The sequence below is a fragment of the Platalea leucorodia genome (genome assembly GCF_965183815.1).
Source record: "Platalea leucorodia genome assembly, chromosome: 20".
Taxonomy (NCBI): domain Eukaryota; kingdom Metazoa; phylum Chordata; class Aves; order Pelecaniformes; family Threskiornithidae; genus Platalea; species Platalea leucorodia.
The window spans coordinates 4006765-4034643 of NC_138842.1; the positions used below are offsets into that span (position 1 = coordinate 4006765).

The window sequence follows — 27879 nt, forward strand, 5'->3', positions numbered from 1 at the left end:
TATAGACTAGATACAAGTAAGAAATTTTTTACAATGAGGATGGTGAAACACTGGCACAGGTTGTCCAGAGAGGTGGTAGATGCCCCACCCCTGGAAACATTCATGGCCAGGTTGGATGGGGCTCTGAACAACCTGGTCTAGTTGAAGATGTCCCTGCTCATTGCAGGGGGGTTGGACTAGATGGCCTTTAAAGGTCCCTTCCAACCCTAACTATTCTATGATTCTGTGATTCTATGATTTAGTCCCTAACTTCCCATCAGTAAGTTGGCACGGAAACTCAAATGTCATTTGCAAGCTGGTCGCATACTAACTTGAAGGTCTCTTGAAGAAGCTGATATAAATTAGCTTCTCCTTCTGCGACTGAGCTTTCTAACAATATGCCACAGACAAATAAGCTGTATTTTTTCTATTAGTCAGCAGCCAGGAAACTGCAGCTAATGTTGAATCATCAGATCTCTGAAATTCCTAATAATAGGTAGAGGATCAAGAGCAGAGCTGAACTGCTGAATAAAAGGTTAAGAACTAAAAAAAGGGTGAAAAAGAGGAAGAATATCACACTGACCCAGAAGTGAAATAGCTTGCCAACAATTTGCTTATTAATAGAGATTTATATCTGAAGAGATTATACAAACATCTTACATTGCCATTCCTGCACGGTCTTCCTTTCTTTCTATTTCTTCTTCCATTGGTCTGAGAGCTTTGAGCGTGCATCTTCTTTCTTTTCCTCATCAGATCTGGTTCTTGAGGCCAACATTTTGTCAGGGTGTGAAGACACTTATCAAACATCACTTGATGGAACAGCTGGTTAGCTACGCTGCCTGCACAGAAAAGACAACATCAGCCATCTTACAGCCAAAATACAGAGGGAGCATCAAATCATCTGACCATCTCTCCCTTTGCTTTGACAGCCAGATAGGTGGCCAGGACAAAGGCAAGGACTAAGGAAGTTCAGGAGAAGAAAGAATTGCTTGAACAAAGCCAGACTGCATCAGGATGACATGTCATCAGTGATGACATTCTCCAGTAGGACCACCAGCTGATTGACCCCTTCTAGCTGGTAACACGCTGCACAACAAAGATCAGCAAAACTGAAGCAGAGTACGTGTCAGCCTTGAATACCAAAGGATACTGCTGTGAATCAACCTGCCAGAAAACTCCAGATGCTGGTTATTTTAAACAAATACTTTTGTTTTCACAAATGAACCTGTCCAAAAGCACTGCAAAGTGAAACACTCTCTAGCTACAGAGCAGGAACAGGAATAAGCTTCTGCCTTTTTTATGTGTATTATTGTCAAACCAGAGGGATGTATGTGCACGCAGACTCCTCTGTCGACCTTGTCACAGAACTACTAAGAAGACACATGGCAACGCAGACCCGGACTGAGACCATCAAGCCACTTTGTGGCAGGAGACCAAGCTGCTATCAGACCGTAACAGCTGTTCAGCACTCAACACCATGGCTCAGTTTGATCCCCGAGGATTTCAGGGAGATCAAGCGAACAGTTAAAAAGCCATCACTTGTTCCACCTGGAATTCTTATAAATGAGAGAAAGCTGATTTTGCCCGAACAATGTTTTATCCAACAATCGAGAGGCACATCCCGTCACTCACCTGGGATTTCCAGCAGTAAGAAGTACAACCCAGCCGCATGAAGAGCGTAAACCCTCTGCTGTGCATTAGCTCTTTTGTGCTGGCCCGCTTGGACAAAGTGATGCAACACAGCCACGAGAGCGTTATGGGAGAAGCTGTTTTCAGCAAACAAGGTCCAGATATTCTGAGGCGAAACATACGAGTAATGGTGAGAAATCCTGTAATAACATAGCTCCCTACCAGGAGATACAATTCACGTTTTAACAGTTGCCACTGCAACCAACCTCCTATATACATTATATATTCTTTAAAATATGTTTTAATAATTATGTGATGGTATGTAATACTATATGTACGCTGGAGATGGACTGTTTACAAGGGCACATAGTGATAGGACAAGACATAATGACTGTAAACTGAAAGAGAGTAGATTTAGATTAGATATAAGGAAGAAATTCTTCACCATGAGAATGGTGAGGCACTGGAACAGGTTGCCCAGAGAAGTTGGGGATGCCCCATCCCTAGAAGAGTTCAAGGCCAGGCTGGATGGGGCTTGGAGCAACCTGCTCTGGTGGAAGGTGTCCCTGCCCATGGCAGGGGGTTGGAACCAGGTGATCTTTAAGGTCCCTTCCAACCCAAACCATCCTGTGAGTCTGCAATAATTTATTTTCTATTATATTGTATTACGTTGTGTTATATTACGTTATGTTATATTATGTTATGTTATATTACGTTACGTTATATTACGTTACATTATATTATGTTATATTACGTTACGTTATATTACGTTACGTTATATTACGTTATATTATGTTACGTTATATTATGTTATATTATGTTACGTTATATTACGTTACGTTATATTATGTTATATTACGTTACGTTATATTACGTTACGTTATATTACGTTACGTTATATTACGTTACGTTATATTATGTTATATTACGTTACGTTATATTACGTTACGTTATATTACGTTACGTTATATTACGTTACGTTATATTACGTTACGTTATATTATGTTATATTATGTTACGTTATATTACGTTACGTTATATTACGTTACGTTATATTACGTTACGTTATATTATGTTATAAAGATGTTTTTTAAACTTGGGAACAGCTTCCCTCTGAAGCATCCTGGCAGACGTGACAAGAATTGTTCGGTGCAGCCTGAAACTCTTTTATAAATTGACATTTTTTATAAGTTCCGAGGCAGGACAGGCTTGGAGAAGAGGACAGCACAGGACCCGTACCTGGGCGAGCGGCACTGGCCTCACCTCTCTGCTCTCCCGGTCCTCCCCAGCGAAGGGCGACAGCGCCCGGTGAAGCCCGGTGAAGGCATCGAGCCCCTCTCCCGCGATCGCCTCCGCGACCCGGGGATCCAGCGGTTCCGCCTCGGTGAAATCCAGATCCCAGACGGCGTTCGCCCAGACTGGCACAATAAAAGCGTTTGTAAGCGTTTGCAAGCGCCGGGCGCGAGGCTTGGCCGCGACGCGCGTTTCTCCCCGGTAACGCGTCGAACCCGGCACGCGACCAAGCCACCCCAGCGCAGCGGCGGCCCGCGGAGGGTCGCCGGCCCCCCGCCGGTGACGTCACGCTCGCCCCCTGCCCGCGGCGGCGTACGCGCCCCTCGCCCCCCGCCCGCGCCGCCCCGCACCTCCGCCGACGTCACGCAACCGCCACCCCTCCAGGGCGCGCGACAGCTCGCCCGCCGCCGCCGCCGCCGCCATCCCGCCGCCGCCGGCCCCTTCGAACCGGCCAATCGCGCGCGGCCGCGCGCCGCGGCCAATCCCCGCGCGGCTGCCGCCCGCTTCCCGGAAGCGGCCGGGCCGGCGGCCCCCCCGCGCGCCTGCGCCGGGCGCCGAGCGGGGCGAGGGGCGGGCGGCGCCTGCGCGCCGCGGCGGGGCGGGGGCAGCGGCGCCGCGGTCCCGGCCCCGGCCCCGGCCCCGGGCGGGCGGCGCATGCGCGGTGCGCGGCCCCGGGACGGCGGCGGCGGCGCTCCCGCGGCGAGGCGGGGGCAGCGGTCGCGCGTGGCGCCGGGGGGGGCCGCGCCCGCCCGCGCCGGGCTCCCTCAGCGGCAGCCGGGGAAGCGCCGGGCCGCTGGGCCCCGCCGCCGCCGCCGCCCCGGCGTCCCTGCCGCATTGCGGCCCCCCCCCGCCCCGGCCCCGAGCGCCGCTGTCACCGGCCGCGCCGCTCCCCGCCCGGCGCGGCTGCCCCCGCCGCCCGTCCCCCCGCGGCTCCGCCAGCGAGCTCTGCCGGCGGGGCGGCGGGGTCCGCGCCGCCCCGCCGCCGGTACCATGAGCTTCTTCGGGTTCGGGCAGAGCGCGGAGCTGGAGCTGGTGCTGAGCGACGGCGAGAGCCGGCGGCGGGTGGAGCACAAGACGGAGGAAGGGAAGAAGGAGAAGTATTTCCTCTTCTACGACGGGGAGACCGTCTCCGGGCGGGTGGTCCTCACCCTCAAGCACCCCAACAAGCGGCTGGAGCACCAGGGGATCAAAGTGGAGTTCATCGGGCAGATCGGTGAGCGGGGCGCGGGGGCAGGCCCGCCGCGGGGCGGCCGTCTCCCCAGCCGGTCGCGTCGCGGCGGAGGTTGGCGCGTCCCTTGGCGCGCGCGTTAGCGCGGGTCCCGCCAACGTCGCCGCGCCCCGCGGTACGGAAAGCCTCGCCGGCGCGAAGTAGGTTAGGCTCGCTCCCGAGCAGCGCCTTGCCGCACGGAGAGTTCCCACCGCCGCCTGGAATTGTTCCACCCGCCCTCCGAGCTGGGCACGCCGGCCTGCGCCCTGGGCTCCAGCCCCGGCAGAAGGGAGGGAGCTCCGGTCCCTTCCCAGGTCATTGTTCTCCCGTCCGTACATTCTCGCTCCTGCTCGGTCACCGATTTCAGCTCTAAAACGCACACGCTGGGAGGTAGGGGGAAATTTGTTTTCCGTCTTGCAGATGCAGGTCTGAGCCCGGACGCCCTAGCAACGCCAGCCGTCGGGCGGTATTCTCCAGGCTGCCTTTATTCACAGCCCTACGAGCTGTCTGTTTGCATTTCTTGTGTGCCTATTGATTCGGTCAGGGAAGCGGCGGCTCTGCCGAGGATGGTGAATCGGGTGGGCTTTGCCCGTACGTCTTAAATCACCGACGGCACCTTCCCAGTCCCCACCACACAACGCGTTTTACCCGGGTAGATCAGCTTTCTGGAGGCCTACGGGCTCAGCTCGGTTGATTCCATCCTTTACTCTCTTATTCTTGGAGCGGGTGACCACGCATCCCTGCACGGTTAGTTGGGTGGCTTCAGGTTGCTCAAAACTCATGGTTATCTGTGCGTGTAACCAATTTAGATTTAATATTTCCTGCTTTCCTAGAGGAAAGGTAACTGCCACGCCCACCCTTCGATCGGAGTGGAGATGTCCGTGTTTCATGGACATGCCCGAGACCCACAAGCCAAAATAAGTTTGACCCACAAGCTAAAATAAGTTCAAGATGTTCCCTGTGCTGCGACTGTGCTCGGCGCGTGCGATGCCTCACGTCTGTGGCTCTCCCTGCTTGGGTTTAACCCTCAAAATCACTGCGTGAGCCGTGGGCCTGCAACCTTTGCATTGCAAATCATGCGGCGCAGGAAAGCGAACTAGAGGTTTTCCCACCCAACCCCGATACTGCTGTTTAATATTTTTGCTGGCCTCGCTTGTGCGTAACGCTGCCTTGGGAAAGAAAGGGGAGGACAGGCAGAGGGAGCTTGTAAATGATGGAGCGTAAGCGCGCCCGTTCATCAGGAGCTAGCTTATGATCTCCTGCTATTTGATTATGATCGTCAGTGGAAATTAAGCATGAACTTTGTTTCCTGCTCCACTCTGTCTCCTCTCTGCTGCCTCGCCTGCTTCTGATTCTCCATTTTGGAAGACTTTTGAGCCATACTTATTTAGAGTAACTGCTTTGAATTCACATTATTGCCCAAGCAGGGTGTGTTAGCAGCTGCTGTGGCTGCACATGAGTCTTTTCTCTTTGCCTGTCATGCCACTTTAATAAAGCGCTGAAGTTTGCAGTGCTGATGGCAATTCCTTAATGCTTTCCATCTCAAAACAGCTTGCCTTATATTCTGACTTCCCGCTGCCATGGGATCAGTAGCTATATGAGACAATTTAACAGGTAGGGAGACTGAGACGTAAAGGAGTGATGTGTCACGGGAAAGATGGCTGTTCCAGACCGGGTACCAGAATCCGGACTGCGAACGCCGTGTCCTGCACGGTCTCCGGTGAGCACAGAACCCATTTAAGATTTCGTTTCGCCTGTGGTTACTGTGTCGTGAGCATGCCACCAAAACGTTGGCAGGTTATTTTTTTAATCTGGAAAGCTTAGAGCTCTGAAAACCTGAAATTACAGCCTATACCTGTTTGACATGCTAATGTCTTCTGAAGTGTGGGAAACATCAATCCTTCCTGTCCTTAAGCCTGCCAGGTGCCAATCTGTGCCCTTCTGAGGTAGCAGAGAACTTAGTACACTGACATTTGCCTCCCCTTGCTTTAAATTCGATTGCTGCCTTCTGCATCGTGTGGGAAGATGATATATTCCTCTTTTTATATGGCACGTGGTTTCTCCCTCTCACATCAACAAGCACTTTCCTCTCAATGGACATGTATTCAATGCAGAGAGAGTTGGTTTATTTATGTCACCTGCCTGCCCAGCCTAAAGGGCCTGATGGCGCTCGCTGTTCTGCGTGAGGGGTGTTCTAGTGCCAATATTTCCATTATAGAGATAAGGTGAGCAAAGGGCTGTAAGAAACAGGCATTACTTAAAAGCTGAAGCCTCATCGTGCATCTCAAGGAGCAGAGAACTGAGTCTCGCTGCAGTTCCTGAACTCTACTAATACCTCTCAGAAGCCTCCTCTGCACAGTTTAGTGCTGACAGCGAACTTGTGTGTATATGATTGTCTGATGAGTTAGGTTTTTGTTTCCTCATCTAAACCTATCAGATTGGCTAAGGCTTTACCTTTTTGAAGGACTGTGTGGGAGTCTTGTAGTCACACAGCTCAGCGCAGGGTTGGGCAGGGCTGATTTCATTGATGGTTATGTGTAATAGAGAGCTGTTAATGCAAATTGCAGAGTTTTAAGTTTCTGTTGCTTTGACTTAAGGGAGAAAACTTTGTGGAAGTGCAGAGAGGATTGCTTTCGTTAAATGAGGAAACCTGTAGTTGTTTCCTGCTGACGCAAGAAGGCTGTGGGGAAAACTGACCGTGTTGGTTACTTGACCTGGTTTGAAGGGTGCTTCCAAAGGCGAACGCTCTTCCCTCATCAGTTTTCACATGGCCGTTAATGTGTTATCCCGGGGCTGGTGGAACAGTTGCCTCAACTGCCTCCCCGCACGCTTGGTAGTCATGCACTGAACACTGGCTTTGTGCAGAATCAGTGAGGATCTCCACTGTTACTCCTTGGTGCAAATCAAGACCACTCAAACTCTGTTGGCAGCGGATAAGCAGGAACAGTTGGAAGCCTCCTAGCCCTTCGTTTTTGCTCTGTCACTGTTTGCTGTTCCAGAGAAGCAGTGGTGTTTTTTCCTCTCTTTACAGTGGCAATGCCTTTGTAGAAAATTGTTGGAAGGGATTGCATGAGCTGCTTGCTCCTCTTCTCAAACAGCCTGAACATAATTAATATTGATAATAGGTGACCCATGTCACTCTAAGGCAAGCCGAGTTCCTGGTTCGTTGCAGTAGGTGAGGCCGTGCAGACCTCTTCCTTCCTCCTTTCAGGGAGGAAAGTTCTGGCCTGCACGTGGCTCCGACGGAGAGCAGTGAACAAGTGCAGTATGTTGCAGCCACAGGCTCCCCTTGTAGGTTCCCTGAGTAGTGGTGAAGGAAGTAGTGATTTGGACAAGAGCGTTGCTTGGAGCTGTGAAATCTCCTGCCTTTCCTCACTGCGTCACCTGGGATTAAGCATCACTGCTTAACCTGGACTTATGTCTTCCTAGAACTCTACTATGACCGAGGAAACCACCACGAGTTCGTGTCTCTGGTGAAGGACCTGGCCCGTCCTGGTGAATTCACTCAATCGCAGACATTTGACTTCGAATTCACGCATGTGGAAAAACCTTACGAGTCCTACACGGGGCAGAATGTGAAGTTACGGTGAGTCTCCTCCCCTTGCTGACCCCAGTTCTTGGTTCTGTGCAGTGTGCAAGTACTGATACTTACTGTGATGATACTGGAGTGCAGCATCCCCTCCCAGACATCCTTCCAAGCTTATAACGTAACTCCAAATGACTTTTGGTGGGCTGAGTTGTAAAAGGTTGTCTTTGAGGGCTCTGCTTTTACAAGCATGCATCAGGCTTTATGGAACTTGTTTTGCACCATTTAAGTGACAAGAGAAATCAGCCCCTTTTGAATCAACCAGATACTTTCTAATTTATTTGGTAATTCAAAAACCAGAAGAAATTGTTTGTTTTAGTCTCCAATGGGGACATTTTCACTGTCTTGTCATTAGTCTTGTTGACTTTAATTGTGCTCTATAAGCAAACAGATGCCTAGCTTGTAGCTTGTTCGTATGTTGCAAACTGTATTTCCCATCTAGGCACTCGAGTTGAGTTGAAATCCAGTCACTGGCTTCAAAGGGGGGGGTTGGAAAATTCTGAGATCTGCAGAATGACGTGTGTCTGTGGAGACCGGTGTGATCTAATCTCTTGCAAAAGGGCAGTGGTTTTAACATGTGCAGGCTGTTACTCAGATCCTCAAAATGGTGCTTAGGTAACTCAGGCTCACAAATGCATGGAAGCTTAGAGAAGTCTTAGAGGAGTCTGCTTTTCCATTTGAAAATTCCCTTCTGTCTTTTCCAACGTTGGGGTATTGGCTGCTCCAGAAGCCAGGGTACCAGTAAGACTGCTTGGATAGCCCAGTGCAATCCATTCAGCCCCGTGTCCCTCCCTGCTTCGTCTCTCTTGCTACCTGTACAACCCTAATAGGAGGGGGACTCTCCTTGCAGGTATTTCCTCCGAGCGACTGTCAGCCGCAGACTGAACGATGTGGTGAAGGAGATGGACATAGTCGTGCACACTCTGAGCACCTACCCAGAACTCAACTCCTCTATTAAGATGGAGGTGGGGATTGAGGATTGCCTGCACATTGAGTTTGAGTATAACAAGTCCAAGTAAGTGTCTCAAGAGCAGCCATGGGGTGTGGGGAACCATCTGCTACAGGGGACAGCTTGGTTTGGAAGCCCGAGGCACGTGTCTTGCGTGTGATCCTCAAAGGGGTTCTTTGTTCACGTGCTCCAGCGAGGCTGGCAGACAGTTCAGATCCTAGTTGAGGATCTTTGGGTTCCTCTCCTTGCCCATAGATGTACTCTCTGGACCAAGGAGTGGGAAGAAACGGCTGTGGCTTACTGAGCCTGGAGCACAGCGTAAGGTTGTTTTGCTTTGCATTCCCTGTATCCTTGGCAAGATCAGTATTTTCACGTGTCTTTGAAGTATAACGTCTGCTCTTTACCAGACGATACAGCTGAAGTGGGACCTTAATTCAGGCACAGAAGTTGGAACCAGCTCTTTTAAAACTACTTTTACTGCATCTTTCCCAGCTGATGCTAGCAGATTTCCCTGCAGTGTAACATTTGGGTTAGTTTTAATTGACCTAAAAAATTGGTTTTGGAGGCTTTGCTGTCACAGGGGTTTCTTGCAGCTATTCAGCCTGAAATTGTTTTTAATTTCTCTGATCGTGCTAAATGTTTTTGTCAATTTCCAAAAGATTGGAGGATGAAAGCTGAAGCGCTGTTTACAGCAGCCTAGTGGAGGAGGTTGATATGCCATCTGAAATTTACAGCTGGGGCCACCGATAAGAGCAAAGTGCCTGACAAGCAAGTTCCCACTCTTCAGTCCTGGTCTGTTGCGCGGTGTTTGATTGTGGTGCTGTCTTCCTTCATGTGCTAGGTATCATTTAAAAGATGTGATTGTCGGAAAGATCTACTTCCTGCTGGTGCGAATCAAGATCAAACACATGGAGATAGATATCATCAAGAGAGAAACAACAGGGACCGGGCCCAATGTATATCATGAGAATGACACAATAGCTAAATATGAGATAATGGACGGGGCACCTGTGAGAGGTGAGAAGGCAGACGAACCCTTCAAAATTCCTCTTCTGAAGTCTTTTGGGGTGGGAATAAGAGTCCTGCAATGTCTTCAGCTGCATCTGTGTGCTCAGTAGTAGTATGCATCCTATTTCAGTGGGGGACTCACGGCAGTTTACATAGGCGATTAAATCTGACCCCCTTCCTCTCTGGTATGATGAGGAAGAACTGAGGCCTAGTGAGTTGCAATGACTTAATTCTTTTGATGAAGCAGTGGCAGAACCAGGAAGAGATGTAAATTTGCTGTTGGCATGGGCCACCAGCTGGCATTGCTGCAACTTGGAGCAGAAAGATGGTGTTCTAGCTCTGTGCCAATCTCCTGTGCCACTTGTTTTCCAGTTCCATTGCCCAGCAGAGTCACCTGCCAGAGAAAAATGTCACCTTACTCATTTTTTCCTGCAGTGCTGTCTTGATGCAGGTCACAAATGAGTCCTCTGCTGTTAAAGTGGAGATGGAATAGCTGTCAGCAAGGGCAGGATCTGGCTACGGGCCACGCATGCTGATTTTTGAAGGGAGTTGAGGTCTTAGCTCATCTTACTCCACTTCTGGAAATGGCCACAAAGTTTGTGGCCTAGTGAGATTTTGTTTTGCTCGTGCTCTCCCAGTTTATATCTGTGCGTTCTGTCTGTGCTGATGGTTCTGTGCACTTTGTAGGGGAGTCCATTCCCATCAGACTCTTTCTGGCTGGCTACGAGCTGACTCCAACGATGAGGGACATCAATAAGAAGTTCTCAGTGCGTTATTACCTCAACCTGGTGCTGATTGACGAGGAAGAGAGACGCTACTTTAAACAGCAGGTGAGAAACAGACCTGTTTTAGTTCTTGGACCTGTAGACTGTCGCTTGGGATACTAGGTTATAAGGACCTTCTGGGAATTTGGGATTCCCATGGGGGAGAGTCATGTTCTTGACTGAATATCTGTAAGGACTAGACAAATGAGAGCATGCAAAGAGGGTCTAAAAGGAATGGTCCACGCAGGTCAGATGTGCGTGGTGGTAGGGATGCATGTAGGAGGTGCCCACCTGGGACTTCTTTTCCTCTCTGTTGCCCTGTGGTGGAGCTTCTGTGCTTCACTTAATCAATTCCAATGTGGTAATAGGACAGAGCTGCCCTAGATGTCCAGTGGGTTGCCTCTGTGTGCTCAGATCCTGGGGAGGAGCGCTCTACCCAAATTTTCGGGAAGGCTGCATTGCGAGGCCTCTGCTTGCCACTGCAGGCGGCCTCATGTGCGTGGCTGCGGGTGGAACATGCCAGCATGGGCTGAGTTCTCACTGGGTGCGAGCTGCTCGCCTGGCAGCTTGGTTCAGCCTTTGGGTCTGGGTGGGGCCAGGAGAAGGTCTCGCAAGCCCTGACAAGCCGTGGTGCTGGCTGTGTTACTACAGGAGGTGGTGCTTTGGCGGAAAGGAGACATAGTGAGGAAGAGTATGTCCCACCAAGCAGCCATCGCCTCCCAGAGGTTTGAGGGGACATCCTCACACACCGAGGCCAAGACCCCCAGCCAACCTGCAGAGAACAACGGCCGGCAGTGAGAGGCCACGCAGAGGAAGGCTGCTGTGGAGCCGGTGGGGACAGCAGCAAGGAGGAAGAAAAAAACACTTCAGAGACTTCATGAAAATAAATATCCGTTTTTGACTTAATTCCTTTCTTCAAAGGACTCGTAGGGTGGGAAGGGGATGGGAGGGCAAGGCAAGCTGGAGCACTGGTGGTGCGGAGTTGAAGGTACCTCAGTGCTTCCCAATCAACTACATTCCTCTGGGGTCGGCTGCTTTGAGGCATGTGTCCGGAGGCTGCGGAGCTGCCTGATCTCCTCTTTGCCCCGAGACCCCTTCAGTGTGGCAGCGGGGAGGGAGAGAGCAAGTGAAGGCCAAATCTGCTGCTTCTTCCCAGCAGTGTGGAGGTTGCTTTGGGGCTGTGTAGGATGGATATTTTTCTTGCCTTTCTGAAATCTTCACGAAGGGAGAATGACACAGCGATTAGCTGGAAGGTAGAGGAGGGAGTCAGAGACTGAGGTGCGGCCTACTTGAAATTGCTTAGTGTTATCCCCTCGCTGCCTCCCCTTCCTCTTCATGCTGGCGTTGGATTCCTTGTCACAAACACTTATGTAAGGTAGTTGAGTCAGCCCTGGGACTGCCACGCGGAGCACGGGCGGCAGGCGTGCTGTTGTGTCCTTGCTGCGGAGCTCCTGACTGCCGTGTTTGCGTCAAGGGGGAGCTGCGGCTGGTAGGAGGCAGCGAGGCATGCGAAGGCATAGGAGGTGGCACAGGTTGGGCAGAGCGGTGAAGGTCCCAGTGCTGCTGGGTGGGCAGGAAGGCTCCTGGCTGAGAGCGGTGCTTTCCTAGTCCTGTCCCGGCAGCTGCCTGAGTGCCTCTGAGATTCAGTCTGTCTGGTTGCTGCACTCGTACAGGTCCCAGTTGCTGCTGCAGAGCAGGGGCAGACCAGCCTTGAGAGGTCTAAAGAATAGTTTTGGAACGTGAGAAATAAATGGGGGCTCTCTTGGGAGTGGGCTTATGCTGCACACGCTGCCCTGCTCGTGTCTGTGTTCTTGTGGCAGAGCAGGCTTTGTAGTAGGGACAGACGGCAGTACAGAAACACGTGTGTGTTGTTTTGTTTGCTCCCTCGTGCCTGCGGGATGAGGATTAGTAAGGACAGAAAGTGGATGCAATTGTTTTAAGAAGCTCACGGCCTGTGTGTGCTGCTAGATGAAGCCAAGCAGCAACTGGAAGGATGGTAGAGCTCTCTGATTCCAGGGACACATTTCTGAGGCCTGAGCTGAAATCACCAGTGAGGTCTGAGGGTATCCCACGAACTGAGAACCTGAATGTGGGTTTTTTCTTTTCTAAAATAAGCTTCTTCTAGTCTTCAGCTAAGTAGAATCATGAGAGCGTTCCCAGAAGGGAATCACTCCTCCATTAAAAATTAGATGTGGCTTTGTAGACATGATTGACTGAGTCTGGAGAATATCCATCCTGTTTAGATGCCCTTCAAGGAAGCAGGTGGTTAGACCTCCTACCAGATGCAGAGACAAGCCTGCACTAAATGCTAGGGATTTAAGCCCTAGCAAGTGGGATTTGTCTGGATTTCCTTGTGAGTTTGTGGCTTGCTAGGGTTTTGTCCAGCTTCCTTTTGACTCTGGAATGAATCTCCTCTGCCTCTGTCCTACAGCTGAATGTAGAACAGTTGTCTTGCAGCTGGGAAATGGAAGTATCTTTGCTTTGTTTAGTGGAACAGTGCTGGTGGGGGGAATGGGGCCTGGGTGGGAAGGGGAGCTTTTTATGTACTAAGACAGCTACTGTATTTCAGTGATAAATGTGTGTTTCTGCTTGCCAAAGTAAGTTATCTTTTACTCACCATGTGTAAGGTTGTGGTTTTTAGTAGAGCTGGACAGTCTCGCTCTGTTGTAAAGGACACTAACGATCTCATCTCTGCTGAATGCTCGTGTCACACCATGTTTCTGCTCTGTACTAGTGAAGACGTGGCTTGCTTTTCTTTACATGAGAAGTCTGTGCCATGGGCTGGAGCCGTGTCTTCCTAAGACTGAAGCAAAAGCTTACTTTAGACAACTACCTTGCTATGCCAGGGCAAGGGGTGGTAACCTGCCGCAGGTCTCACATGGCAAAGGAATCTGGATGTTGCTTTTGACACTCTACTCCCCGCTCTGTGCAGGGGGAACCACCTGTGCTGTGGCAATACACAATCTTTTAGAGACAAGTGAAGCTCCCATCGGGAGCCTCTGGGGATAGCAGACTAGATTTCCGTGGCTAAGCGGAGCACAGCAGCACCCTAACCACCCTCTAGCTTTCCCTCAACTCCCATCCCGCCTAGAATTTTTTTCCTTGCATATTCCTCTTGATTGTAGGCCATGTGGTATTAAAGAAACCCCATGGATGAAGATGTCTCTGCATTCCAGGAGTGTTTTTGTTCACTGGCCGAACAGCATCAGTACTGGATATAAGATGATTGTCTGACAAGACAATGCACTGTAGGGAGATTTCTATTAAACATCTCTTCATCGCTTCTGGAGGGATTACTTGGAAAAGGTGCATGAGCCTGTACATTGGGTTGTGTTAGGGTATTTTTTTTTTCCCCGACTTTGTGCCCCTCTCCTGTGTGTCCCTACTTGTGGAATCAGAATTTAGAAATGATCCCCATTTTTACTTAATCTAAATGGACCATTCGAGCTGTTACCTGCTAGGCCCTCTGTTTGTCTGGAGTGGAGCAGATGTGCTGAGCATCCTTAGAGAGAAGTTGAAGCATAAGGTCGCTCCAGGACAAGGTACTTTAGAAAAGCATTTCATTAGCATGGTAAGGGGCAGACACTGCTCGAGCAGTCGTGTCCCCCTGAGCTGGGCGGTTCTGTTTGGTACTTGGGTCATTCCTTCTCTCCCAGGCAGAGTCAGGCAGGGGGGAGTGTGCAAGTACTAAACCAAGCAGTGCAACCTGTAATTAAGCCTCTGCTGTGTTTACATGTTTCTTAATTCGTCGTCTTTTCAATGGCTGTATTTTAAAACTTGGGTTTTTTGTCTCTCCAATTAAAAAGAGCCAGCCCTGGCTGTCAAATGCTGTGCATGAGTTTGTCTGATATGGTTTATATTGCCTGGCCTGGGTCTGGGTTTGTTTGGGTTTTTATGGTGTTAAGACATTTTTCTTTAGTGCCGTACTGTGCAGCCCTCCACACATGCTCGAGGAGTTTCTCCTTTGTTATCTTTATAAATTCTTGGTCTTTCTTTAAGCTATGTCACTGCTTAGAAGCTGTTCTGGCAGAGGACCCATGTAGCTTAAAAATTAGCAAGCTAGCTTTATTTGCTTCCATTTCCCTCGTGTCGGTACTAAAGTAACATGGGAAGTTTTGTACCTGCAGGAAGTTAACTGTGAGCTGCTTTGCAGCAATCAGTCTGGATGTGTACATACATCTAAATTTTCTTGTTCTAGGCAGAAGCTTAGTGATACCTTTCTGCAGAAGAATGTTCCTCTGCGGGACACGGAACTGCACTGGATCCTCTAGTAAACACCCTGAAGGAGGATGTGCCTGTTACGTGCTTCAAGAGATAAATTGCAGATTTTTCCACTATTAAAAAATTGAGTAGTTGCAATTGATTCTAAAAGGCTTTATTTAAAAATAAGCAAAAATAACAGTGTGTCAGAATAAGGGACGTGTAGCTGCGAATCATGTGCGGGCATGTTCTTGTTGCTGCGATTGAGCAAGTAAACTTGCGAATTATGCTGGTTTAGGAGGAGGCATCAGTGGGCTGGGTAGAAGCTGTGCTGCTGTCAGTTTCTTAATGTGGCTTTTCCTCTTCCAGGCTCAAGACAAAATCAAATTCCTCTGCGTTGAAAAGGTAAGGAAGAAAAAGCCATCAGTGGAACTTCCAAGTTCTCTGAGTGAGGGCTGCCTCTCAGAGGGAACGGCACCAAGAGTCCAGAGAAGAAGGTTCTTACCTTGTGTCAGTGGTTGGATGGAAAGACGTTGTCTTGTGAAGAGCATCATGTTCTTTAGGGGGCCTCCATCTGCTTTATGTGCCAGGTGGTGAGCCTTGATTTCAGAAAGGGGGATGAAACGTTTTGTCATCCGCACAAACTGGACATCCACCTGGGAAGTGATGGGCAGCAAAGGAGCATGGTTGGAGAAGGATATAGCCTCCAGATGTCACATACGATCTTTGGGAGGATAAAGATTTTAAACTGAAGCAGATGACTGATGCATACTATCTTATAATGGTATGGAAGCTTTTCCTTGCTCAAGGCTAAAATAACTTTCAGATACTTCTGGCAGGTGATCTGTTTACAGAAATCCTAGCACTGTGCACTAGCAACATACATTCATGTTGTCACAGACAATACAAAATTAAGATGCGGGATGTAGCCAGCCTGTGAACAGTCACTTCCCTATAATTTAGCGTGCCTCAGAACTACAGCTTTGTTTGCTGTAGACTGAGAGCCATACTTAAAGATGTTCCTTCTCTTTCCTAACCCAGAATTCTGCCATGCACGGAGGTCAGCTCTGCATCCAAGTAAGATTTGAAAATTTAGGGAGATATATTTTGGCAGCCTTCTGGAAGAGAGAGGGGAAAGGTAGAGAAAACAATCAGGATTGGATTTTCTCTTGAGAGAGAAAAAGGTAGCTAGGCCAGGACAGAAGCTTAAGACGACATGCAATATGAGGATAAGAGGCTTCTAACTTCACTCAACTTGCATACAGAGCTTGAAACAGCTGTATTTAGTTTACTACATTACCATGGACCATTTGGGGTTCTCTTTTCTGCTGGAGGAATCATAATGAGGATCCTTCTGATCAAACTGTGTGTGATCAGGGTATGCCTCCTTTACGATCTGAAGCAGAAGGGGAGAAGAACGTGAGACAAGTTCCCATCAGTTAAGAACTATTGTCAGCACAGGGTATGAAATGCCCTTGAGAAAGCTGTGACTAGACATAAGGAATAATCCTGGTGCAAAAATCAACCTTGCTTTCCCTGAACTCCATTCTAATGGTGGGATATATTTCCTTCCTTTACGTTTCTTGGTCAAAGTGCTACAGAACAGTAGGGCTGTCAATGAAGCGCCAGCACCTCTTCGGAGAGTAATGTGGAAGGAGCACACGCAACAGAAGAAAAGTGGGTAGATGATGATGATAGCCTTTATGACGAGTTCTCCTCTTGAAGAAAAAGCTTTTCTGTGCCCTAGGTTTTATATTACTGCCTTGCAGGCTCAGCTGACTAAAATTTAGTGAATCAGATTTTAATCACAGTGTGGAGCAACACTTGACTTGGCTGGAAGCACTCTGAAATGTCAGCAGGATAACAGCAGTGTGGTTCCATTTCTCTGGGGAAAGATGCCTGAGTCAGCCCTGCTGTGATACGTACTGTTGAGCCTAGATGCCCTAGGCTCATTCGCTGCTCTGACCGGACAACTTTTGCACTCCTTTGGTGCTGAGACAAAAGTAGGGGTAATGAGCTGTTTGATAACTCGCCAATTATTACTTTTCCCGCCCCCTCCCGCCCTGTGAAACACAGAATGAGAAGAGGCACTCACCTTGACAATGCCAACAATGCCAGGCTCTTTACAGTTACTGTGGTAGAAGAAGGCCTGCTGCCCAAGTTTCATGGCTCTCAGGAAATTCCTTGCCTGTCAGGTATAAACAAGAGACTTTGAGCTCTTTGTATCAAGCTCTCAGGGTTGTATTATAAGCAGCTAGCAACAAGAACTAACAACAAGAGAGGTGTATGTGCTTCAGAGCTACTCAGGTAAGGTTTCCTATAGTTGTACAGATGTTTTGTGCTGCAATGAAATGAAGTAAAAACAAGGCTAAAGAGCAAGATCCTGTTGGTTAGAAAGTATGTGGGAGTTCAGCGGCACAGCCACCCTCATTCAGAGATAGCAGAAGACTTAAGACTTGTTGCTGTCAGCAAACAAGCAGCAGAGCGGACCGTATATAGTAGGGGGATCATATATAGTGCGGGAAGCACGTGTGGATTTCCTTTGCAGAGAGGCCTGGAACAGAAAGCTGTACACTGACAAGGCATAGTATTTGGGTAAGTACAGACTTGCTAAAAGGTGTCAAGGGAAATAGAGGCTGGTATAAGCTAAAGACCAAGGTAAAGAAAAACTGGATGATTTGATGGAATATTACTCAGCCTGAATCTGCCTTTGACCTAGAGGCAATTAAGCAGGAGTTTTGACTCTAATGTACCTGTAAAAACAGGCAGAGTGCCTCAAAAGGAAATCCTTCAGGCAAAGGGAACAAGTTATCTGTGGGGAGAGCCACCTTTTTTTCTAGTGCTATTTCAGCAACTCCATCTTTGAGATGTGCTCCTTACCTGGTAGTTTCTTACTCCATCCCAAAAGGTTGTCTGATTGGGCTGAGCTTTCAAGTCATCAATGCTGAACTGCCAAATGGAATGAAAATACGGGTTAAGGTAGTCTGATCTTTATTGTGGCATTGTCTACGTTGTGCCTAGTACATTTGTTCCTAGTAGCTCCTTCAATTATAGTACAAACTTGACACAATTTTTTTGGTTCCCACAGGGGCTGAAGAAAAGCCTTGACAAAGGAGGAACACTGCAGCAGTGTAAAGGCAGAGTCTGAAACAGACACTGCCCCTGCTATCAACAGCCAAGCATTTAGAACCTGATTTTTATTACAAGTATCAAACCCCAAGGTTGTCACTCTGGAAGAGAAACAACATTATGTCTTTTTGTTTCCAGGAAGACAAATGTTTTTTGAGAAGTAAAGACACAATAGTGTTAATATTGCAAACAATTGTCTGATCCTGTAACTCGGCATTCAGGCACTAATGCTCTGGGTAGTAGTGAAACTGCTTCTATACTTTGCTGAATAAGGATGGGTGTCGGTGCTTACTTTCACATCCACTCCCTTCTCGAGCCTGCTCTCTGGTTCTGATTTCAGAAGCCAGTGACAATAGGTTATCTTGCTTTCCTCCCCACCGGAGTCAGATTCTTTTGTCTTCTTCCAGTTCTTCCATCCTGACTTGGAACTCCCGGCTGGAGGTTTTGTGGACTTCTCTTCTTCCTCCTTATCCGGAGTCTCTTCCTCGGTTTTGGCAATTTTAGCATCAGGCTCCTTTTTATCTTAAAAGAAACAACAAAAAAAGACCATTCAGATAAAACACATTTTGTTTCTGATAAGGCCTGCTGCTGAAACATTTTTAGTCATCCTAGCTAGTTTCACATACTGGTATTTGACTGCAGCAGAAGTTTGGTGCACCCCAGATGCTATGTGTAAGGTAGTAGTATTACGCACCAGTTATTTCTGAGTATTTCTAGTTTGCATCTGAAATAAGGATTTTCTTTTTTTTCCTGTGTGGTGTGCACAAACATAGTTTAATAGTCATAGTTAATCATAAAAAAAAAAAGCCAGGGTAGACCATGTTGCTCACATGAAGTGTAGTTGAATTGGTTTTTAATTAATTGCTGAGAAATCAACTGCAGGCAACAAAGTTGATTTAGGTGAGTCTGGTGAATAACAGGAGAATTCAGCAGCAAAGCAAGCTATTCCAATTACTGCAGTGGCTGGAAACCTTAGATGAAGCCTCCACCCTGCTACCTGTTCGAGGGGGTCTATGTCCCTGTTTGTCCAGGACGCAGACAGCAAAAAAGAATTAATAAGAAGCCATTACAGGGTAAGAAGGTGGTTATTTGCTGGAGTTGATTAAGCAGATGAGTGGGACAGATGAGCCAACTGTGTAACTTTTTCATCTTACACCTGAAACACCACATAATGTTGCCTCAAGTGCAAGGTTTTTGGTTTTTGTTTTTTTGCAGATGGTACCACATCACCTTCCTGCCACTACGCTGGGTATACTTTGACCATCTCTAACGCGTAGGACCTGAAAGCTCTTCATAAATGGACACGAGTTACATTTCTTAACCACCTTGTGCTGAGAGTACATCGCTGTCCCTATCATACGTCTAGCCGACTTGTCTCAGTCACACATGGATGCCCAGCCCATTTTTACAGAGGAAATGCTGTCTGTAAGACATGCAGCTTTGAAAGACAGTTAAGATGACTGTCTGTAGTTTCACTGTGGCTTGGAACCTCAAATGAGAGCTTGTAAATTAGTTAGGATGCCAGCACAGACCTGCTACTGCTCCTTTGTCTCTCTTCCTGCTCGGCCAAGGCATCTCTGGTCTCTTTGAATTATCTTCTCTTCACTGAGAAGCACCTGCTGAACGAGAGAAGGAGGAAGAATTACTGCTTATTCAGGCAAGCTGAAAAAAGTGGAGATATCTGAGACAGAGAACAGTGAAAGCTGTACGGTAAGTGGAGAGTAAATAAATTTCCTTCCTTGAGCTCGGCCATTTCCTCTATCAGTGCAAATGCTGGCGGTGGTTGAGGACCACACCCTTGGCGGGCTGGAGGCAGGCAGGCCCTCCACAGCAGTGCTCTGATGGACATGGGCAGCAGGGCTGCTTTTCTCCACGGTGGCGCAGCTGTCGGAGAAAAGTCCCGAAGGTGCTCGGCCTAAGCGTGGCCCTTCTCTGCCGTGCAAAAGGAGCTTTTGGAAATGGGAGAACAGCTTGCCTCCAGAGCTCGGTCCAGCCTCGCACCAGGGGTGTCTGGCTCAGCTTGTTGCTGACAGATTATGCGTGCAGAGTCCCTTCGGGAAGGGGAGCGAGCTGGCTGGTCCAGCCCCTGCCCCTTCTGCCAGCAGCCCGTTAGAAGTTATTTGGCTCCGAGCTGGCCTCCTTCTGCCAGAGCGGGCGGCATCAACTTTTCCACCTTCTGTGCCAAGCTTCTCCCCTCCTTCCCTTCCACCCTCCCCAGGCTCCCCCTCACCGGCTCTGGCCGCAGCAGCCCCCTCGCCTCGGACTGGGGAGAAAGATGCTCTCGCCTCGGCGCAGGAGGAGGAAACACGCCGCCCCGAACCCGACTGGAGTCGGAAGTGGGTGACCGTTATGCAAAAAAAAAAATAAAAAAAAAAAAATAAAAAAAAAAAAGCACAGGCAGGGCCTGTCGGCTTGCCTCCTTCCCCGCAGCCACCGCGCGAACGGGAGGCGCCGAGGGCCGGACTACAGCTCCCAGCCTGCCCCGCCGAGCGGCCGCTGCCCGACGGCTGCCGCCCGGCCCGGCCCCGCCATGGCCTGGCGAGGAGCCCCGCGCCTGGCGGCCCGGCTGCTGCTGCCGGCGGGGCGGCGGGGGATCGCCTCCTGCCTTGACCGTAAGGCCCCGCCGTGGCTGCCCGAGGGAGGGAGGGGGTCTCCGGGGGGGCTCGGCAGCGGGTCGGGGAGCTGGGGCCTCCCGTCCCCGCCGGGGGGGAGCTGCCCCTTGCAGCGGCCCCGCGGTGCCGGGCCGGGCCGGGCCGTGCCCGCCTGCCGGGAGAAGCGCCTTCCCCTCCCCGGTACCTCTGCTAGGTCCTCACGGGTTTTCAGCTTGGCTGTGAACCGGAGAATATCTTGGTGAAACACTGCGGAAGGTGGGCTGCCCGTTCGTGAGTCGGGTTGTCCTGGGACTGAAGTCATCTTCTGATCGCTGGTGACCGGGATGACAGCTGTGTCTGAGCCGGACTCCTCCTACGGCGTTCCCCAACGCTCCCCAGATGAATCGCTTCCATGTTTAAATGTAACCACGTTTAGGATTGAAACAGCAGCATCCCTATGAATTTTAGGAGAGGAACTAACAAAACGATGTTGGATCTACGTGCAAATGAAGCAGGAGTTTTCAAATGGAGGGCGTAACTAAAACTTTAGATGCTGTTTCCGCAGGGCTGCTATATTCATTGCTTGCTTCCTAGTGTCACTCCTTTGAAGTCCCAGGGCTGTGTCCTTGTATTTCTGCAGCACAGACCTAGTGAGACAGAGTGCGGCTGCTGTGGACTGTGCTGCTCCTGTCCCGGTTTTGCACCATAATTAGCGTTGAGTAGAGAGAGCTGGGACCTCACGTTTGTTTTGCCCTAAGAAAGCCCCCTCCCAAAGCCCACTGCCCTTTATCAGAGACTCTGGGCTATTTGTGTGACTTAAGGGACGCTTTGAAATTGTCTGGGGTATGGAAGAGGTGCTGGCGCTTGCTTTCCCGCAACAGACGCATATTCTCATCTCTCCCTGCCTCTCTAGCATCCGCCGGCCTGACTGAGGAGCAGAAGGAATTCCAAAAAGTTGCCCTTGATTTTGCTAGCAAGGAGATGGCTCCGCACATGGCTGAGTGGGATGAAAAGGTATGACAGCCTCAGAAGGGCTGCACTGCTCGGTTTTTCCTCCCTTAGGATGTTATTATCCTTGGGTCTCACCAGAGGGGTTCCTACAATAGCTCCTCAGTGCTGTAATGCCATCTGTAGAGATTTTCTTTGAAGCTGCTGCTGTACCTGGGGTGGGAAGCCATCAGAAATACCTTGAAGCCTTCCTAGCCAGGCTGTTCAATCATCTGACAACCTGAAGATGATATGTATCTGTCTAGATAGCTGCCTCTTCTTTAACCCACCCAATTAACTTAAACTCTGCAGGAGTTTGGGACTGGACTGGGTAGCCCAGGTGAACCAGAAAGAAGAGATTGAATATTGAGATTGAATTGATCATGAATACTCACTTGCGATGTCTCTGTCTGTCCCAATAGGAAATATTCCCTGTGGAAACAATGCGGAAGGCAGCCCAGCTAGGATTCGGTGGGATCTATGTGAAACCAGATGTCGGTGGCTCTGGATTGTCACGGCTCGATACCTCCATAATCTTTGAAGCTTTATCAACAGGATGTACCAGCACCACTGCTTATATGAGCATCCACAAGTGAGTGTGTCTGCGGGGCGGTGGATGCTGTCAGCCTGACTGAAACCCACATTTTTTCTCTGGGCTATAAGTGCAGCTGGAGACAGCTCTCTTGGTGCTGCTTAATGTTTAAAGTTGGGACCCCAAGTAGACACGTCCCCGTGGGGATCTCTTGACAGCAGTAGACAAATAGGCCACAAAAATCGAGATGCCACCAAGAAATAATTTTAGCTTTGTGGCATGCAAGACGGGATTAAGTTCTGGATTTTGTTCCCTGCTCTTCCACTTAAGCTGTCTATAGATAGTAACCTGCCTGGGAAAAGCCTTTGTGCTTTGGTCACACTGTGACAGAGCCCAGAGGCACCAGCTGATGCCAGGGCCCTATCCTGCTTGTACAGACATGTTCAGTGACGGGCTCACTTTGCACGGAAAGATGGAGCGATGATGCCTCCTTCTTCCAGGTGCAGTTTTCCAAAGAGACAGTAGGGTTTAGCGCTGAAGGGAACGCCGAGGCTGTTAAATAGGAACCTGCTGTTCCACAAGGCAGTAAGTCTGTGGGGAATGGAAGGTGATCTCCTTCCTCCCGGCTTCTGTGGCACGTAATTTTGTTCCCTTTTAGTGTGTGTGGGGGCAGGTGGAAGGAGGGCTGCCTCCGAGGCTACTTCAGATTACCTACAGCAGAGGTGGAGCAATATGCTTTCAAGCCTGGGTGCTTTTGACTGCATTCCGTGGAGCTTTGTTCTTCTGTTCAGCCAGGGATGTTCTTGTGTGACCTGCTTTGCTCCCAGGGCTGTGTTCATGTACTGTAATGCTGCTCCTTCTCTCCTGCTCCAGCATGTGTGTTTGGATGATCGACACCTTTGGCAATGAGGAACAGAGGCGCAGGTTCTGCCCGTCGCTCTGTAGCATGGAAAAATTTGCTTCTTACTGCCTTACTGAGCCAGGTGAGCATCCTCAACCAAGAAACCTTCTCCCTTCCCTCGCTCCTAACATCATTTAACTGGACATGAACATTGTGCAGAGCTGGAGGCGAAAAGTTTATTTTCATGTTCATCTGGGCAATCACTGGGAAGTTGGGAAGGGGCAGATGATGGTTGCCGAGATGCTCATGGGGCAAACCCGAGTGTTGTTGGGTACGATCCCCGGGAGAGTTTGCAGGCTCTGGACCTGCTGCTTCACTGGCTGCTTCCTTACCTCCCGAGCAGGAAGTGGAAGTGATGCAGCTTCCCTGCTGACCACAGCTCAGAGGAAAGGGGACACCTACGTCCTGAATGGCTCCAAGGTACCTCTTTGCTCCTCCTAAAGCTGCTGGATGGCACTGCATGCACAAGGGGGCCTGGGTCTCACCCTCCTTTCCATTTCCTACTGTCTCCTCATCCCTGTGTATTCTCCCAAAGTAGGACGTGCTCTGCAGAGCATTCGCCAGAGCTTAGTACAGTTGGGTCCCTAATACCTCCTGGCCGTGGGGTCTTTTCCCCTCCGTCTTTGTGCCCCGGCTGCTGCTGCAGGCTTGGGGTTAGCGTACGAAAACGACCCCTTTCTTCTTGTGCCCTTCTGCAGGCCTTCATCAGTGGGGCAGGTGACACCGATGTGTACGTGGTCATGTGTCGCACAGGAGGCCCAGGCCCCAAGGGCATCTCCTGCCTGGTGCTCGAGAAGGGAACACCAGGGCTCAGCTTTGGCAAGAAAGAGAAGAAGGTAAGAGGCTTGGTTTTTACTTCCTGTGCTCTTGAGGGAAGTGCAGGACAGAGATGAGTCCCAGCCTGGCGTGGTTTTTCCAAGCCAAGTCCAGCTTTGGTGAAGTTTGCCCAATACCTGTCCGTTTGGTAAGTAAGTGAAGGGCTTTCATCTCGGGAACATCAAGGTTCATTGGATCTGTGCCTCTTCTCAAATACATGCATTCCAGTTTCCAACTCGGCACGCTGAGGCCAGACCACGTAGACCACAGGCACTCTGCGGCAGCTTGGCAATGAGGGCGAGGGGTTGAGAGCAGGCTGGGCAGTTCTCTGCTGGGAGCTGGAGGTGTGCTGCTCCTCAGGCAGTCTGGAAGGTGCTCTGTTTTTTTCCAGGTGGGCTGGAATTCCCAGCCAACTCGGGCTGTGATCTTTGAGGACTGCGTTGTTCCTGTTGGCAACCGGCTGGGAGCAGAAGGGCAGGGTTTCAACATTGCCATGAAGGGACTGAATGGAGGCAGGATAAATATTGGTAAGAAGGACAGTTGAGAGCAAAGGGAGGAGGGCAGGATCATCTTGTCGCCTGTCTGTGTTAGCTTCATATTCACGCTATGTCCTTGGCTTCTCCCACCAGCTTCTTGTTCGTTAGGAGCTGCTCACGCCTCCGTTCTTCTGGCTCAGGAACATCTCACTGTCCGCAAACAGTTTGGAGAACCCCTAGCAAACAATCAGGTAACCTCTCCACCAGGTCTGCACTCCCAGAGCTGTGCTCTTTCTGATCTTGGCTGAACAAGCAGCCAGAGGTCCCATCACTCACTTCACAGGGTCTTCCCTGGAGAAGTCAGGAACATGCTTTTCCTGAGTAAGAAAGCATGTCAGGCCTGAGACCTGCCTGAAGGTAGCGGGGATGTGGTTCAGGACCCAGGCCCCTCCAAAGATGCTGTCCTAATTTTTCCTCTCGTGCTGCCTGCTGGCAGTACCTGCAGTTCAGGCTGGCAGAGATGGCGACGCGCCTGGTGGCAGCACGGCTCATGGTTCGCAATGCAGCGCGGGCACTGCAGGAGGGACGGGAGGACGCGGCTGTGCTGTGCTCCATGGCCAAGCTCTTTGCTACTGATGAATGCTTTGCGGTAAGTTACTCAGACCTCAGCTGGCGACGTAACTGCAAGCTTGGAGATGCCTCTTGGTGCCCAGGATGTCAGAAAGAAGTTTGAGACTGTAGGGACCCAGACCCAAGCATGTTCACTGAGCCAGAAGCCTCATTTCAAGACCAGGATGTTTTAGGAGACAGAATTCTGCACCCTGTGGAGGCTGCAGTATCAGCCTCTCCACAGTTCAGGCCTCCTGGCCTCTAGTGCTTTCTACACTACTTTCTAGGGGACCAAGCAGGGAGACAGGACAGGGAGCAGAGCATTTTTCTTTTCAAAGGATAATATGCATGTTGCAGGCTGATCATTCCTAGGTAGCAAGTGGTCTTTCCTAGACCACTGAAAAATACGTTATCCCAAAATGTCCCTGAAAAGAGAAAGCAACAAGGGAGAAAAAGAAAGGAAAAGGAAATCTACACCTTGACACTTCCTAGATCAGTGTCATTTAGAAGCTACCGTATTTTCTCAGCACTCTGCGTTTTTGCTATTCGTTATGTTTTGTGTCCCAAGTTGACAGATAATGATGCATGGAGTCATGTTTCAGTAGAAACCAGAGCCCTGAACAGATGCCTCGCCCGACTGGCCGCTAGATGGTGATCTGGCGTTTTGCTTTTTTGCACCAGTAGCACCATGGAAATGCAGCAACAATTGCCTTAGTTAAGTAAAGCGTTTCCTGGGTATTTCCGTGCTATCACGTTCACATAAATGCACCATTAAGATGAAACAGCGCTTAGGTAACACGATAGCATCGAGAGCAGCACTGATGGGGACAGAGAGTGCCTTGCCATCACACCACACTTTGTTAAGAGATGACGTTAGGTGACCAGAAAAAAAAAAATGAGCCCAGGTTCCTGGGTTCTTACCGAGCCTCTGTCACTGGCTTGTCCTCGACACCAGCAAGTCAATTCACCAGCGATGTTATCTTCTTAGATCTGTAACCAGGCTCTACAGATGCATGGGGGCTACGGCTACCTGAAGGATTATGCTGTGCAGCAGTTTGTGCGAGACATCAGAGTCCACCAGATCCTGGAAGGTAAAAGACACTTTTACTACCAGTGACTTGGCAGTGAAGCCAGGAGAGAACAGACCCTCTGGAGGCCCCTGCCTTCCCACATAACTCTCTGATTCTTGGGTTCAGAATCCCATTTTGCTCTGAGCATGAGGTGTCCTTGGATGTCACGTGTGTGAATCCCCTGGCCAAGAGCTCTTGGTGTACTGGAGCGGTTACTGTGTATTTTAAGCGTCTTACAGCAGTGGGGGATACCTAGTTGTCACGTTAGCAGTGCCTCTGTCCAGTTTCATCCCATTACCCCTACAGACACGTGCTGATGCTCCCCAACAATTCCTTTCCTGTGGTTCCAGTCTGTCTTCACTCTTTGACATTGTGTCTCTAACCGTATCTGGCCTTTTCTAATCTCAATTCGGCCTCCTAACCATTTTGTTTTCCCTCCTTTGAAATCCCTTCACCTACAACCAGGGTACCTGATAAGGGACATACTCTTTCCAACACCGAGTGGGTCTACAGTTTGTTCTTTCTGTGTGTTGTATACGTTTTAAACCGTAAAGTGGAGAACTCAGATGTTGGTATATAGAATCATAGAATGGCATATATACCATATACATATACCAGTTCTGCTTGATGCCTGGTGCCTGCATCCTTTCAATGCCCAAATAAAAAGAAGCACGAGCACCTACCACTCTGAAACCTTTTCCGAGCAATGTGCTGGCACTTGGCAGTTGTATTTTCACCCAGCACCTCCTAAACGCCACCTCAATTGTTGTATTTTGGCCCAGCACCTCCTAAATGCCACCTCAGTTGGTGGGAAGAGCTTTTCTGTGCTTTGAACTGCAGCTCGGGGAAGAATTCTCTTTGCCTTCGTTGGGGGCAAAATCAGACCATCTCCTAACTGTCTTTCTTTTGCTCCCTCATCCTGCTGCAGGTACCAATGAGGTGATGCGGATGATTGTGGCCAGGAATCTGCTCCAGGGCTGAAGCCAGGAGCTAAGCTCCAGCCTTAAATGACTTCATCTGTTACAGCTTGGTCTGTTTCCCTCCCCTGTTCACCAGCTCTCTCCCCGGGAGTGGAGAGGGGGATACCCCAGGGGAAACAGTCTTTCTGCCTTATACTGACTGGGAGCACAGCTGGATGCCACCCACACGCTGCCACAGCTGCACTCTGTGCCTGGCAGAGCTGCTGTTACTAGGCTAGTATTGTGCAGCCTGAAGATATAAATGACAGCTGTGAATACAAGCCTCTGTCTCCAGATCTTGATCATGGGCTGCATGCCACCCATCCTTCTCGGAAAGAGAAACACTAGACCTGTTGGCCCTCTCTGCTGAGTCAGGACCGAACGAGGAACTTCAGGCAGAGGTGCAGCCTGATCCTATAGGATTCTATCAGTGAAATCTTTAGTTCGAGGAAACTAGTTGCTCTGCTTAAAAACCTGTCCTCCTGGGTGCTGATTGCACCACTGGGAGCAAGTTAGCCACAAGTACTGCAGCTCTAACCACTTGCAGAGTGCAGTGGCTTTGTAACTGAGGAGCAGGATACCTCTTGGTTATCTAGAAGCACTCCTCTCTCTTTTCCCAGCACACCTTTTCTAACGTGCCGAGTGGTTCTTCTCCGTGTTCCCACCACATACTGGTGCTTAGATCTCAAAGAAGCCTTTGCAGTAGAGGTACAAATTAAGAACTAAGGTCTTGCACAAAAACATGTAATTTAATCAGTACTCCCTGCTGTGTACAATGTAGGGGGAGTAAAAACATGGGTAAATTAAACTATTTTTCCCATCAGATTTGGAATCAATAAAGCAATGATGGCAACTTTACTGAGAGCGTTGGAAGTTGTGCTCGTTTTCTTCTGCGGCGTTTCAGGTATTTAACCAGAGGAGCTCTTTGAAGAAGGGGGCTGCAAAAAAGTTCAGTTTCTGAGGTTTTTCTCGTTACAGCGTCTCTGTTAACCTCTTCAAATGCACCAGCTCCCCTGTTCTCTCGGCACATGCCTGGTCCGTGGCAGGGAAGGGCGATGGCAGAGCACCGGCGGCAAACACAGGTGTTTTTCCACCTCGGACTTTGCTCCCCGGCGAGGCCGATGCTAGCAGGCCTCCTCCCTCGGTTGCCTGCCCGCTCTGCAAAGGGAATTGCTCTCGCAAGGCGGCGAGGGC

At 49.7% G+C, this 27879-nt stretch overlaps 4 protein-coding genes across 14 annotated transcripts in view; 2 read left to right on the top strand and 2 right to left on the bottom strand.

The window, feature by feature from the left end:
* The window catches only part of NCAPD3 (non-SMC condensin II complex subunit D3), a 29990-nt gene extending 26678 nt beyond the window's left edge, over window positions 1–3312 (bottom strand). Inside the window, exons 1-4 of the mRNA XM_082330855.1 lie at window positions 3252–3312; window positions 2872–3026; window positions 1612–1774; window positions 640–818 (exon numbers count right to left, since the gene is read on the bottom strand). Of these exons, the coding sequence (XP_082186981.1) occupies window positions 640–786 (147 nt within the window). The 5' untranslated portion in view covers window positions 787–818; window positions 1612–1774; window positions 2872–3026; window positions 3252–3312. The remainder of the gene's footprint in view (window positions 1–639; window positions 819–1611; window positions 1775–2871; window positions 3027–3251) is intronic.
* Window positions 3313–3758: 446 nt separating this feature from the next.
* VPS26B (VPS26 retromer complex component B) lies at window positions 3759–19009 on the top strand. Of its 4 annotated transcripts, XR_014230245.1 has the most exons (8): window positions 3759–4114; window positions 7538–7694; window positions 8545–8709; window positions 9485–9660; window positions 10339–10481; window positions 11067–11246; window positions 14985–15020; window positions 18960–19009. XR_014230245.1 is itself a non-coding variant. In XM_082330696.1 (7 exons), exons 1-6 carry the CDS (start codon window positions 3892–3894, stop codon window positions 11211–11213), a joined length of 1011 nt encoding a protein of 336 aa, XP_082186822.1. In that variant the 5' UTR covers window positions 3759–3891; the 3' UTR covers window positions 11214–11246; window positions 14985–15104. The 4 variants fall into 4 exon arrangements, 3 of the variants coding, with proteins under 3 accessions (XP_082186822.1, XP_082186821.1, XP_082186823.1); XM_082330696.1 differs by lacking the exon at window positions 18960–19009 and having other exon boundaries at window positions 14985–15104; XM_082330695.1 differs by lacking the exons at window positions 14985–15020; window positions 18960–19009 and having other exon boundaries at window positions 3760–4114; window positions 11067–11321.
* THYN1 (thymocyte nuclear protein 1) lies at window positions 12472–20653 on the bottom strand. 6 transcript variants are annotated; one of them, XM_082330699.1, is made up of 8 exons: window positions 20541–20653; window positions 19975–20068; window positions 19277–19360; window positions 18037–18266; window positions 17496–17564; window positions 16711–16803; window positions 15916–16011; window positions 12472–15271 (listed from the first exon to the last, which is right to left on the bottom strand). In XM_082330699.1, exons 3-8 carry the CDS (start codon window positions 19317–19319, stop codon window positions 14987–14989), a joined length of 816 nt encoding a protein of 271 aa, XP_082186825.1. In that variant the 5' UTR covers window positions 19320–19360; window positions 19975–20068; window positions 20541–20653; the 3' UTR covers window positions 12472–14986. The 6 variants fall into 6 exon arrangements, with proteins under 6 accessions (XP_082186825.1, XP_082186826.1, XP_082186827.1 ...); XM_082330700.1 differs by lacking the exon at window positions 19975–20068 and having other exon boundaries at window positions 19277–19363; window positions 20541–20645; XM_082330701.1 differs by lacking the exon at window positions 19975–20068 and having other exon boundaries at window positions 20541–20617.
* On the top strand, window positions 19970–27521 carry ACAD8 (acyl-CoA dehydrogenase family member 8). 3 transcript variants are annotated; one of them, XM_082330693.1, is made up of 11 exons: window positions 19970–20080; window positions 21249–21349; window positions 21745–21914; window positions 22728–22837; window positions 23099–23175; window positions 23454–23591; window positions 23963–24098; window positions 24201–24298; window positions 24544–24696; window positions 25645–25747; window positions 26655–27521. In XM_082330693.1, exons 1-11 carry the CDS (start codon window positions 20020–20022, stop codon window positions 26705–26707), a joined length of 1200 nt encoding a protein of 399 aa, XP_082186819.1. In that variant the 5' UTR covers window positions 19970–20019; the 3' UTR covers window positions 26708–27521. The 3 variants fall into 3 exon arrangements, with proteins under 3 accessions (XP_082186819.1, XP_082186818.1, XP_082186820.1); XM_082330692.1 differs by lacking the exon at window positions 19970–20080 and adding an exon at window positions 20117–20356; XM_082330694.1 differs by lacking the exon at window positions 19970–20080 and adding an exon at window positions 20667–20757.
* The last annotated feature ends 358 nt before the right edge of the window (window positions 27522–27879 follow it).